Source organism: Phalangium opilio, unplaced genomic scaffold, assembly GCF_054372755.1.
Source record: "Phalangium opilio isolate 3A_F unplaced genomic scaffold, DU_Popi_V2 ptg000369l_1, whole genome shotgun sequence".
Taxonomy (NCBI): Eukaryota; Metazoa; Arthropoda; class Arachnida; order Opiliones; family Phalangiidae; genus Phalangium; species Phalangium opilio.
Genome location: NW_028324232.1, coordinates 622,379 through 636,010, shown reverse-complemented (window position 1 = coordinate 636,010; position 13,632 = coordinate 622,379). Strand labels below are relative to the sequence as shown.

Here is a 13,632-nt window from a genome sequence, read left to right as displayed (position 1 = left end):
TCAAATTTGAAATTCAGAAACGCGTCATTGAAGCACCGTACCGCCAATAGACAGTTGTCAAAATTTGACCGATAACAATTTTAAAACAAAGTATATATATAAATTCAAATTACCTGTCAAATTTATCACAAAATAAACTTACCGTGACGAGGAGATACCTTTCACTTTTATTAATTAATAAATATTTTTAATTAGCTATTTATTCGCATTGAAAAAAAACGTAAGATAATTAATAATGATTATTTTAACTTTAACAATTTATTAATTAAATACTATCTAACTCGGTGGTCTGAGACTGACATCTTGAAGTCTTTTTTATTTTTTTATTTACCTATAAATATTTGCTTTATATCTAAAATATGATTCTAATATTTACCTATGATAAACGTGAAAGATTATGTACCTAAAGTTTTTCATTTTTCATTGAATGAATTTCTTATGTAGCTTTAGAAAAAAAACTGGTTAGGTTCATTGAAACATTGTATAACTTAAATATTTTTTATTTGGGGATTTTTTTTTTCTTTCTAAATTGAAGGGTGCGTACAAACTGAGGTATGTATTCCTTTAGATCGCTTTATAACCGACTGATTCCAGCTAAATATCGCGTTTAACGGGTTACAACATTTTTGCTCTAAGCTATACTTATTTTAGTACAAGGATTGAAGATTTAATAGGAAAAGTATGGTATCTTTTTAACCCTTTACGAGTTACTACATTTTTGCTTTCAAAAAAAAAATTCACGTGAATTTTTTTTTTATTTAAATTCGCCGATGTATAATTATAGAGTGTTCGTGATGGTTGGTTTAATGATGGATGAAAGGGGGACCGGCTTATTTATAATTATAATAGTTTAGGCTTCAGTTTATTCATTGGGTTATTGGCGAATGATAATTGTAGGGCGGAAAAAACGCGCGCTAGGCCTACCTGATTTTTAACATTTTATAAAAAGGCGTTTTTTTAAAAAAAAACGTTTAAAGGTAAAATTCTTAACCGGTCGCGACAAATTCGGTCTAAAAAGAAAACTGACATATTTTCAAAAATATTTTTAATCTTTATTTATTTTTAATATTTTAATATGTCTTAATTTAATATATATTCGCGTTATGTCTCGTAAAATTGCCGTCAGATAACAGAAAGCGTTATTTTATTTTATTATTATTACCCTATTGTTATCTTAGTGACGTCAGAGCTGGGGGAGTTTACGTCACAACTATACGTATTAACACTTGAATATATTAAAAATGGAAAAAAATTTCTTTCCGTAAGCAAATCCTAAATATATATCTTTTTGAATTGTCGCTTATAAACTCACTTCGAAAATATTTAATCTTTTTTTTTTTTTTTTTCTTAAAACAACTTCTTCAGCTTTTCTTAGGAAATTGATAAAACGGTTTTCGATTCTGTATTTATTTTATCTGAAATACGATTGGGTTCCAAACTTTAACCTTGACCTCGATTTAAATCGGTCGACGCTAATTGACGAAAATTATTGATTGTAACTCTACTACGACAATTTTATAACTTTTTTAATTTACTTCCGGCGCGTAAGGATTTACTTCCTGACTTTACTTCCGTAGAATTTCAAGGCTATACCTCCCGAATTTCTCAAGGCCTCTTATTACGATTTCCGTCTACTTAATTTGATTAAGCTATTTAATTTTTAAAGATTAGTACTAATTAATTCTAATTAAGTGTAAATTGAAATAAATTAATATATAATTCAACATAGCTAATTAATAGTCTATTTAATAACTAATTATTTCAGTCTTTTTGGTGGCCATCCCCGAATTGTAACTCTACGTAATTTATGAACGGTCCCTTTTAACAAATGCTGTCAAAAATGGTTAAATACTATAGTCTGTCAAACGAAAGAAGAGCCCTGAGAAATTTGTCCAAATTGGTGTCGCCACCATCGACCCCATAGTACTTTATCAACTTGTTTTGTTTTGTCAATAGTCGTCTGTAATATAGTCTGCTATAAACAGATAGGCTTAATCGCAATAGAAAAAATACATTTTGCAATATATATTTAATACGTTTATGTATCATGGTTTTTTACGATCATCGAGTATTAAAGAATATAAAACAAAATTAACGACAAGACACCAGTTTTACCTTTGTTGAACTAGCATTGCAATATATTTTAATGACGTAAGTTAAAGTATCGGTATATAGCAGACTATATTACAGACGACTATTGACAAAACAAAACAAGTTGATAAAGTACTATGGGGTCGATAGTGGCGACACCAATTTGGACAAATTTCTCAGGGCTCTTCTTTCGTTTGACAGACTATAGGCTCAGTCTGAAATGAATCAATATGTTGCTACGCAAACTTCGATAATTCAAAGTTCAATTGGGTGATTTTTGAAAACGTAGATAAATAGGTTTTTTTTTTGGTTAAACATATTGAAATGTTATATTTTATTTAAAATTATATTCTATATTTTAGAACAAAATTTATTTCAAGGCAGTGCACGGCTCTCAATATAAACAAAGAACCGAAAAACCCGGAAATTCCTAGGCCTAAAAACGAACTATTTTAAAATATTTAACGCTGTTGGATTGGAATTTCTTAAATAATAAAATAAAAAAAAAATATATATATATATAAAATTTTAAACATTCGAAGCAAACCAAAGAAGAAGAAAAAAATGCAAATAATTTCAACCTTGGCTATTCAAGCGAATCTATGAAATTTTCAACGCGAGCGATATTAACCGGAAAAATATAGATTTATTGAAATATAAATATACATCATACCTATATTATTTATTTTTATACCTTTATAGTCTTTGAGCGGCTTGCTTGTCTGAAAAATAATCATGGTTGCTTATAATACATCTGATAGACTCGGAGAACTTTGACCCTATGATTCACCCCAAAAATACTTGGGTTATTTATTTTTTACCTCTCCGAGTGACGTATGTCACGGAGAGGTTCTGTAACGATCGTGTCTGTCTGTCTGTCTGTCTGTCTGTCTGTCTGTGTGTCTGTGTGTCTGTCTGTCTGTTGTTACACCCACGTGACCGCGTTCGCAGTTTCCAAATCGGAGCAAACGTGTTCGCCATTTCCGAACTGCTTTCACAGTCACGGAAATGGCTCCTCTACTTGAGTTCTCACACCACCATCTTCTGGTCTTTGTCCATCCCACACGGACACCAGTCTGTACTTACTGGCTTCTAATCACCACCATCTTTTGATCTTCGTCCATCCCACATGGACACCAGTCGGAACATACTGGCTTCTAATCACCACCATCTTCTGGTCTTCGTCCATTCCACTTGGACACCAGTCTGTACATACTGTCTTCTAATCACCACCATCTTCTGGTCTTTGTCCATCCCACTTGGACACCAGTCTGTACATTCTGGCTTCTAAACACCACCGTCTACTGGTCTTACGTCTATTCCACATAGGCACCAATCTGTCTCATTGGCTTCTACTCCATTATCATCGTTTGATTTTAGGATATACGCGGCGATCAGCTAGGGTTACGAGAAACGTCTAGCCTCCCTAAGGTGGGATCGCCACCAAAGGTTTTCGCAATTGCGCTTTTTCCTTACTATTATAATGGAAACGAATCGTATATATACCCCAAATTTGAAAAAAGCGGGTGAGAGGGGTACCCTTCACTTTAAACGTCAATATTAGCAAAGTTTGAGATGATAATAGGTATAACTTTATTTTAAACGATTTAACTATTATTAATGTTAATTATTGAAGATTAAAATAATTAAAAATAATTATATTTATTTAAATATTAAGATAATCTTGTTTCTCAACTCAAAATTAATACGGAAAGAGTTAAAAAGCAGTCTATGTTTTTGTCTGTGTGTGTCCGTCCATTGTTACACTAGTGCGTCGCGTTAGCAGTTAGCCTTGTGTTGATGTGTGAAAAATCATACAGAACCTTAATATTCCCTTTTTCCATAATATAAAGTGAATATGTGGAAGTATTTTTCGTGATTATGATGCATTAAGTACTTTTGTAGCTTTAAAGCTCTGTTTCATTTTGATATTCCAAAGATTTTTTTTAATATTGTTATTTGAAATGGCTGTTTACATATTGCTTAAGCTATACTACATCTGTATATAGAATAATCCTTGGTTTAGTGATTTCATGAAGAAAACTAAGACCAAGACTCCGGCGGGTGTCTTAAGTATCATCCATAATAGGCTTAGTGAAACAAGGAGTAAATAATTGAGGCCTGAGGTGAAGTAAACTCTGGGCTTTGATTTTCGTGTCTGAAATGAAGAGGCATCAACGGATCAGAGTGAGCCGAAAGTTAAATACACTATTAAATAATCAGGTTAAGATTTTATAATAGAAGAAAAGATCATGGTGGCAATTAGAATAGTAAAAGGGCTAATGGTAAACGGGTAGTAGCTACAGACTTTTTATTCTCTTTATAGTGCGCATTGACTATTAGTGCGTCTAGCTACAATTTAGATTTGGTGTTATTTAACGTTAACATTCATGTTGGCAAACTTAGAATATTGTTGAGGTGAGACGAGACGATAGTGTTTACACTGCAAACCAGTTGTGAATGTAGCTATCAGAATATACGGTAAACAGCTGAAGCGAAGACTTCATTTCCTGATCTTTTCCCCATTGACTGATATCTATGTGTCCAAGATTTATCCTTATTGGATGTAAAATGTCGTCTGCTTTACTGTATTATTCGCTATGCTTGGAATACTGCTTCAATATTTCGTAAATTTTTACTTCAAAAAAGAGAAATAAATCCATATCTAGGTAAATAAGTTTGTAGTAGTAGACCTCTTGACTCGGAGAGGTAATATTTTGGTTTTCCCAACTTGTTTTATTTATTAAACCCACGGTGTCAGTACTTGTACCTAAATTACTTACTGGAACCCTCCAACCAATCACAGTAGTTTGAACCTTATACGGGATGTGTTAGAATTACTTCCGTTACCGGAACAGTACGCGTATAAAAACACTTCCGGTGTATTTAAAATGAACGATATTATTAATTAATTCTTTAATATAAGTTATTAAATTTTATTTATTTATTTATTTACTAGATATGGACAATGACTGTTTTCCCATGGGCATGTCCTCGAACGCCTGCCAGTCTGATTTTAGCGGTGTCATCGTCAAACGCGAACCAGCATCCCCGGAACCTTCATCAGGATCCAACAGTCCTGATCTGTCGTTGAACAACGGTGGTGGTAATCATAGCGTGGCGTCCTTGTTGCAACAGTCCTTGAACTCTTCGTCCCAGCATTCCTCTTCATCGCAACATTCCATCACTTCCCACCATCACCATAGTCAACAGTCCCTCCTGAAACCACCCACGATCCTCTTAGCCAATAGGACGCAGAACGCCAATGGCTTCAATAACAACAACAGCAACAACAACCTCGATGGTAGACGAATCTCCGTGTATCCCAAATTCAACATTAAACTAGAGTCCGTACAGCCTTGTAAGTACCTTGAACATATCCTTAATTGAATGAACCCTCGAGTGGACTCCGAATTGATTTTATTGACCTTTTAATTTTTTTCCAAATTGATTGACCTTTTAATTTTTTTCCAAATTGATTGACCTTTTAATTTTTTTCCAAATTGATTGACCTTTTTAATTGTTTTCCAAATTGATTGACCTTTTTAATTGTTTTCCAAATTGATTGACCTTTTAATTTAATTCCAAATTGATTGACCTTTTAATTTATTTTTCCAAATTGATTGACCTTTTTAATTTATTTTTCCAAATTGATTGACCTTTTTAATTTATTTTTCCAAATTGATTGACCTTTTTAATTTATTTTTCCAAATTGATTGACCTTTTTAATTTATTTTTCCAAATCGATTGACCTTTTTAATTTATTTTTCCAAATCGATTGACCTTTTTAATTTATTTTTCCAAATCGATTGACCTTTAATTTTTTTTTTACAAATTCAGCTTCGGGTTTCGCGTTACCGCCTACGCCTCCTTCGAGTACCGGGAGTGATTCTGAAGGCAGCTTATCACCCGTTCATGGCGCCACACACCCCTTGTCACCATCCTCTCTCCTTCTGTCCGGTAAAAGAAGTAACAGCAACAACCCCAGTAACGCCGCAGCGGTCAAAATGACCTTTAACAATTCGCAAAGTAGAAGTTCATCATCAACTTCCGGTTCACCACTCATCAGTAATCAACCCGTGAGTACTTCTTACTCTCATAATTGTCTATGCACTCCTGATAAGCGAGGGTTAATTATATAATTCCAAAGCAAATTTTTGGCCATGGAATTAATTAGGCTTTGTACTAATTATGGTTAGAGTTTAGAGGGAAGTTTCAAATTGAAGAAAGTGGGTGTTAAAATTATCCGTGTCTTTAATTGAAACGTATTTCTTATCTCAAATCAAAGATTGTAGGCCTTAGTTTCAGATTATTATTATTATTATTATTATATGGTAGCTTGGTAAGTTTTTTCCGTAAACTCTGTCCTTTTCAAATATGACATGAAAAATGGAGAGCAATTTCCGAAACAGCTGAATCGAGATTTGTCTACTAACGCATTTATTATTTTGCAAAATAAAATTTTATTTCGCAATTAACCTTGAACTTCAAATATAAAAGAGGAAATGTTAAAGTTATACATTTATGATGTTTTGACAATAGCGCGTTTCATTTAAATTATACGGGGGTTTAGTTACGGGGTACCTTGACGCGAATACGTAGTAACTGCGTAATTTTATATTTTATATTCCTGTATATAGGAGGCCTACCTATACTTTTATAGTTAAAACATTTTAGCAATTACAAAATTTAATTGATGCCCATTGAAATATGATATTTTTTTATTTCGTAAAAGGTTAAGAAAATTTCACGTTTTAGCAAAATTTTAATCCCCGAAAAGTTATCAAATTTCCAATTTTTTTTAAAAGGTTCTGACGTAGATAGTAGGAATGGTTTTTATTATTATTTATTTATTTTTTTTGGTTTGAAATTAATGAAATATTATATTTCGAATTTTATTTCCGTCAGTACCTCCTGCGAGCATTCAGGGACAATTTATACTTTATAGACAACGCTACCTGGGTATTTTTATTTTGAATTGAATGTAGTGGTGGGGGTTTTATGTTCGACCCCCCACTCCCCTATGACGTCAGTTTGTGTGAATATTTATCGACATATTCTGTCTCCCATTAATTTTAACGAACTTGAATATTTATTTATTTATTTATATTGTTGCCTTTTTGTTTCTTGTTTGTTTAGTCTAGCGGTTTAATTTATTTTAGTTGCTAATTAGTAGTTGGGGCTTTTTTTATTATTGTGGTAGAAGTGAATTTGAATTATTTAATTATTTATGGCTGATTAACGTGGGACCAAGTATTTAGTATGATCAGGGATAGATTTAATTTTAGAAGTAGGAATGGAGAACAGAGTAATATCAAAGTCCCGGACGGACCCCCTTTTAACGGGACGGAGGGGGGGGGGGTATGAAAGAAGAGGCGGGAGGGTCATAGCGACAGAGGTAAAAAGGAATTACGTCACTATTTTTCGCCGTCCCCGTCAGTAACGATATCAAAACGTAGGGTTTAAGTGAGCCAATAAGATAATTTAAACTTTTCTTTACGTGTTGGAGGGAGGGGCTCTATACTGGGTGGGATATGAGTCGGACTGAAGTAAATACTAACCGTTCGCTCTCCATTCCTACTTCTAAAATTAAATCTATCCCTGGTATGGTTGAGTACAGGTCGATTTGGGCTATTGGACTAGGGAAAAATTTGGGCTATTGGACCCTGTGGGGGGGCAAAGAAAATTTCGGCTATTTTATATTACAAAGGGTTTCCTTACACCAGTGTTTTTAAACTAGAATTATATTTGGTTTCAAAGTTGGAATTCCGTTTGCAACTCGTGAAGAGTTATATTATTATTATTATTATATTAAGGTTTCGTGACCTTTTGACCTTTCAGAAAGGGGCAACGGGCGTATTATCATTAACCGAGGAAGAAAAACGAACCTTATTGGCGGAAGGATACCCAATTCCGCAACGGCTTCCCCTCACAAAAGCTGAAGAAAGATCACTCAAGAAAATTAGACGGAAAATTAAAAATAAGGTAAAATAAATATATATACATAGTTAATTAATTTAATTAGTTAAGCCCCGACTTATAAATTAATTAATGAAGTTATTAATTAATTCGCGAAGATATCGGCCCAAGAAAGCAGACGTAAAAAGAAAGAATACATGGATTCATTAGAAAAAAGGTAACTATCATAAATTTGAATTGCTTAAATTAATATTCAGTGCTTCAGTACTTTTGCTATCGCGGTAAATTTGCAATTTTTATAAAATGGTTGCTTATATTTTGCAACTTTGCGCTTGCTTATATAAAATTAACATAAAACTGAATCAGACTTTTAGGATTATAGCAATTTTTTCCCATTGAGTTTTAAGTGCGATATTTAATAAGTAGTCAAAATGTATCGATAAGTTATTGCTAACAACGTGAAAATTATCTTGCATCTTAAGAAGATATTGGGATTTTTTTTTTAACATTTTTTTTTTTGACCAACCTTGAGACGTCTTCAAAATTTTATATTTATATTTCAATGTCAATGCGCGGTACGTGTATAGTAAGGCGAGGCTTGTTTTGCCTTTGTACCCAGTGCAGAGTTACGTTGATACGTGTACATTTTTTTTAATAATTTTAATTTAAATTTTATTAAATATTAATTTTTGAATTTAATTTTTTTTTTTAAATAGAGTTGAAGTTTTAAGCAACGAAAATAATGAGTACAAACGTAGAATGGACACTCTGGAAGGCAGCAATAAGTGAGTACTTCGTATTTTTGTTAATTCCACTTTAATTTTATTTTGTTTTTAATGTTAATTAATTAACTTAAATCGTAATTAATAAAGGTCGCTATTGTCTCAACTTCAAAAGTTACAAGCCCTAGTCGGTGATTATTCCGATAAACGGTTAAAAACGACGTCAACGCAGACTACCTACTTTGAAGAGGTAGTTCTCCTTTTTTCAAATTTGAAAATCAAATTTGAAAAAAAAAAGAATTAATTTTTTAAATTAATAATTAAAAATCGTAGCATCTGCTCGATGATGACACGGACAGTTTCGTCCACTCTGTCGAAATGATGGAACTGGTCGATGGTCAGTGCAGGTAGCTGATTTCCAAATGAAATAGCCACACTTTCAATTTATATTATTAAAATTTCCCAGGTTTGTTTTCAGATCTAAGTAGTTCTCGCCAAAAGCTTCAAAATAAAAGAAACCGCGTCAAAATCGGACCATAAATAAGAAAGTTAATTTTCAAACTTGTAACTTTGTCATTTTCAGATAAATCAGATAAGTTTGAAAAATTTCCAACTTCGTTATTTACAGTCCGATTTTAACGCGGTTGATTTTGATTTAAAGCTCTCTTTAACCTCCATTTAAATCTGACGTTACCTTATCTGATTTACAGATATTTTTGCTCCTAACTTTGGAAGATGCCAAAAATTATCTGTCTTCCATAATATATGAAAAAAAAAGGGTTTTAATTAAGTCGCGTATTTTGTGAAGAGTTTCGGTTTATCATGTTTTAATATTGTTTTTCGCGACCACAAAACAGTGAACACAAGATATATTTCGTGAACAGCGATAAACACTTTAAATGAAATGGTTTAATTTTTGTTTTTAAAAAAAAACCAAATATAATATTTTCTGCCAAGTGGTTAAATTCGTTCCTCTCCATTACCAACTGCTTCTACATTTATAAAAAAAATATACTTCTGATATAAAGCCACTTCCAAAATCAGGTAAATATTATTTCTAAAATAAATAAATAATTTATTAAAAAAAATAAATAAATAATTAATTAAAAAATAAATAAATAATTAATTAAAAAATAAATAATTAATTAATTAAAAAATAAATAATTAATTAATTTAAAAATAAATAAATAATTAATTAAAAAATAAATAAATAATTAATTAAAAAATAAATAAATAATTAATTAAAAAATAAATAATTAATTAATTAAAAAATAAATAATTAAATAATTAATTAAAAATAATTAATTAAAAAATAATTAATTAATTAAAAAATAAATAAATATAAAAATTTATTTTAATTATTTTTATTTAACAGGAGAGGCAACTAAGTGCCTTAAGAATCATTAGACAATGAACTTTTCAAGACGAGATGCTAATTACTAATTACAGGTAATTAGTTTTTGTAATTTAAAATGGTGGACCAAAATGGATAATATATATATAAATAGACTTTGTCACATTCCTCGTAAGTTCAGCAAAATATTCCGCCATTCCATCTTGTTCATTTGCTTATTTTTTACATACGTCATTAATTAATGACGTCATAATATATAAATATTATTTTTTAATAATTAATTTTTTTTTTAAAAAAAAGTTGAAAAGAAAATATAATTAATATCATTTCATAATTAAAAATTAAATTACGGGGATATTTATTTAATATTTAGGTTTAATTAAAACGCGTAGTACTTATTAATTAATATTAATATTTAGAGGTTTTAAAAATTTATATTCTAAAAATTTTCAGGTCAGGTTTGGTTTAAAAATATTATTTTTAATATAATTTTAATTGGGTTAATTAAAATTATACCAATTAAATAGATTAATTAATACAATACGTAAATTCATTAAAAAATATATATTATTTATCCCCCTTCCCCCCATTCATCACCAAAGCTCATGAGACATTAAAATTAATTAAAAGCATTTAAATTAATTAATTAATCTTTTCAAAAAAAATTAATCATATGGGATATTATTTTCACGAATAACTAGTCTAATTTTCATTAAATTTTATTTTTAATGGTGTTGATTTTAATTAATTAATTTTGCTGATACAATGGTGCATAGACTGTTAAATATAATTATATATTAATTAATCAATTAATTAATTAATTAATTAATATTTAAACGGTTTTTCAAAACGGGATTTAAATTAAAATAAAAATTCCAGTGAAAATCGTGAATATTGTAAAAAAAAGTGCAATTTTTATTTTCATTTAATTATGTCATGTGTTCATGCGTGTTCGTGTGTTTGTTTTTAGGCTTAGGTTTTTTCGGCCTATTTCACATAAATGATTTTATTTAAAAACACGAGCACCAGTTAAGGTTTTTTTTTTGGGTTAATTTTTGGGTTTAAATATTAATTAATTAACGTTAAATTTAATTAGGGTTTAATTTAATAATATATTTGTTAAATGCAGCCGCGTTTAATCTTAATTAGGAAACCCTATTTAATTTAATTTAACGTTAAATAATTATAATTTTGCATATATTAATTTTAAATTCATTAAATATTTATTTAAACGGATGAATTTAAAATTAAAATAATTATTATAACTTTTGTATATTTAAAGTATTTTTTTTTAACCGATCTGACAAAATAATTTTAATTTTTTTAAGTATGGTTTAAAAAAATACTAATAATTAATTAATTAATTAATTAATTAATTAAGGGTAATGTGGGTTTTTAATTATTAATTTTAATGTTTAAAGATAATTTTTGACTATAGCCCCTAATGTTAATTCTATGCATTTTAGGCATTAAATCGGCTCGTTTATAAAAAAAAATTGAATCTCAGGTTAATTAAAATTAAAATTAATGGGAAAATTAAAATTAAAAAAAAACAAAACGAAGTATTTTTGAAAAAATATTTTTGTGGTAGCCAAAAAAAAATGTTATGCAACTATCGTAAGTATCTAATTGTGTCTTAAAAATTAATAATTAAATTAATTATTTAACAAATTAAAATTAATCATTAAAAAAATTGCAGGCATTAAATAGTACTATTAAATGTTTTTAAAAAGAAAATGTACTTCTATATTTTATGGGCAGTTTATTGTACTTAAATATTTAAAAATAATATTAATATTAATATTAATATTAAATATAGTAAAAATTTAATAATAATTTTTTTGGCATAAATTAAATTAAATTTAAAATATTTTATATTGGGGGAAAAAAAATTGAGGTTAAAAAATAAAAATTGCTTCAAAAATGCTCAGTTTTAAAATTAAACTATTTTAAAAAGAAAATTACGATAGGTTTTTAAAATTTAAAAAAAAACCTTATGCCTGGTTAATTTATTAAAAACATAAATTTATTCATTAAAAAAAAAATTAGAGAAAAAAAAAGAAGGTAAAACTGAGTTCCTAAAATATCAAAAAAATACATCAATCGTAGCATATATTTTAATATTACAAAAAATAATCATTTTTAATTAAAATAAAAAGAATTAAACATCATCTCTGGTTTGTTAGGTACGGAAAGAAATTAAATCAAATTATATATTTTTGATGATAATATAAATCTTAAATTAATCAAAAAATGTGTCTTAAAAATTAAGAGAAAAATTATATTAGAGAAAAAAAAACTTTAAAAAAGAGGAAAGTATATTTTAATAAATCGGAACAGGCTCATTCTGGGCTTTAAAATAAAACAAACCGCGTCAAAATCGGACCATAAATAACGAAGTTACGTCATTTTATACTTTTCAAATTTGAAAGTATAAAATGACGTAACTTCCTTAATTATGGTCCGATTTCGACGCGGTTTGTTTCATTTAAAAGCCCAAATCGTGCTCTATCCAAATCTCTAGTTAATTTAAATCAAATGGAAACAAAATTCATTAAAAAATTCACCAAGTTGTGATATTATCATTTGAAAGAAAAAAAAAAGATTTTTTTTACACTTTTAAACTCCACTAATATTTTTTCCTCATTAAATCTCATACTTTATTTAATTCATAATACATTTGGAAAAAAGAAAAATTTATAAAAAAAAAATATTTTATCAAGAAAAATAATTTTTTCTTGTTTCATAATCAAAAAAAAAATAAAAAAAAAATTAAAAATATATATATAATATACAAAACAAGTTAAAACAAAACAAATGCCAGTCAATTTTTTAAAAAACGGGCATAAAATTTCAAAAAACAAATGGTTGTAGTTAAAAAAACGTATTGCCTCAATATATATATATATATATAAATTTTGTTTTTTTCAAAATGGTGACCGTGCTTTTGAAGATGGCAAAATAATTGCTGACAACTGTGTATTTTGAGAAAATTTTTCTCAAATTTAAGTTTGTTTAATTTCGCAGATAATTTCACGGTCATTACACGATAAGTTTGAATTTTTTTTCTCTCTGTCATTGCTTTTTTTATATTACTTGTGTGTTCCTGTGATAATTGTACGTGCGAATATTTCCTGTAAAACCGTTTAAAAATGAAATTTTAATTCAAACTATAATATTGTGCCTAATAATAAAAATATCATTCTCTGACCATCTTGTTTTTTTAGTGAACCGACACACAAACTAGGCTCAATCCTATTAGTTTCCATCAAATTTCATGTAGCCGGAGCTAAAAATGGATTCCGAGATTGTGCTACTACGCCATCTACCTGATTATGCTCTTACAAACTGCGAATCACAAACAAAAGTAAGTTGATTTCTTAATTACTTATAATATTTTAACCTTTAATTTAACCTGTTATTATATTTAATTAAAATAATTAAATAAAATTTTAATTTTCTATTATTATTTCGGTTTAGCGCGGCGTCTAGTGGCGGAAATGAGCAACAATCACCAGACGAATATTCAACCTGTTGGTTTCAGTC

At 28.9% G+C, this 13,632-nt stretch overlaps 1 protein-coding gene across 1 annotated transcript in view; it reads left to right on the top strand.

The window, feature by feature from the left end:
* The window catches only part of LOC149597178 (uncharacterized), a 62,794-nt gene extending 49,498 nt beyond the window's left edge, over window positions 1–13,296 (top strand). The window contains exons 3-11 of the mRNA XM_089861154.1: window positions 5,051–5,452; window positions 5,932–6,170; window positions 7,933–8,076; window positions 8,169–8,227; window positions 8,727–8,795; window positions 8,883–8,982; window positions 9,066–9,198; window positions 9,443–9,776; window positions 10,108–13,296. Of these exons, the coding sequence (XP_089717280.1) occupies window positions 5,051–5,452; window positions 5,932–6,170; window positions 7,933–8,076; window positions 8,169–8,227; window positions 8,727–8,795; window positions 8,883–8,982; window positions 9,066–9,143 (1,091 nt within the window). The 3' untranslated portion in view covers window positions 9,144–9,198; window positions 9,443–9,776; window positions 10,108–13,296. The remainder of the gene's footprint in view (window positions 1–5,050; window positions 5,453–5,931; window positions 6,171–7,932; window positions 8,077–8,168; window positions 8,228–8,726; window positions 8,796–8,882; window positions 8,983–9,065; window positions 9,199–9,442; window positions 9,777–10,107) is intronic.
* The last annotated feature ends 336 nt before the right edge of the window (window positions 13,297–13,632 follow it).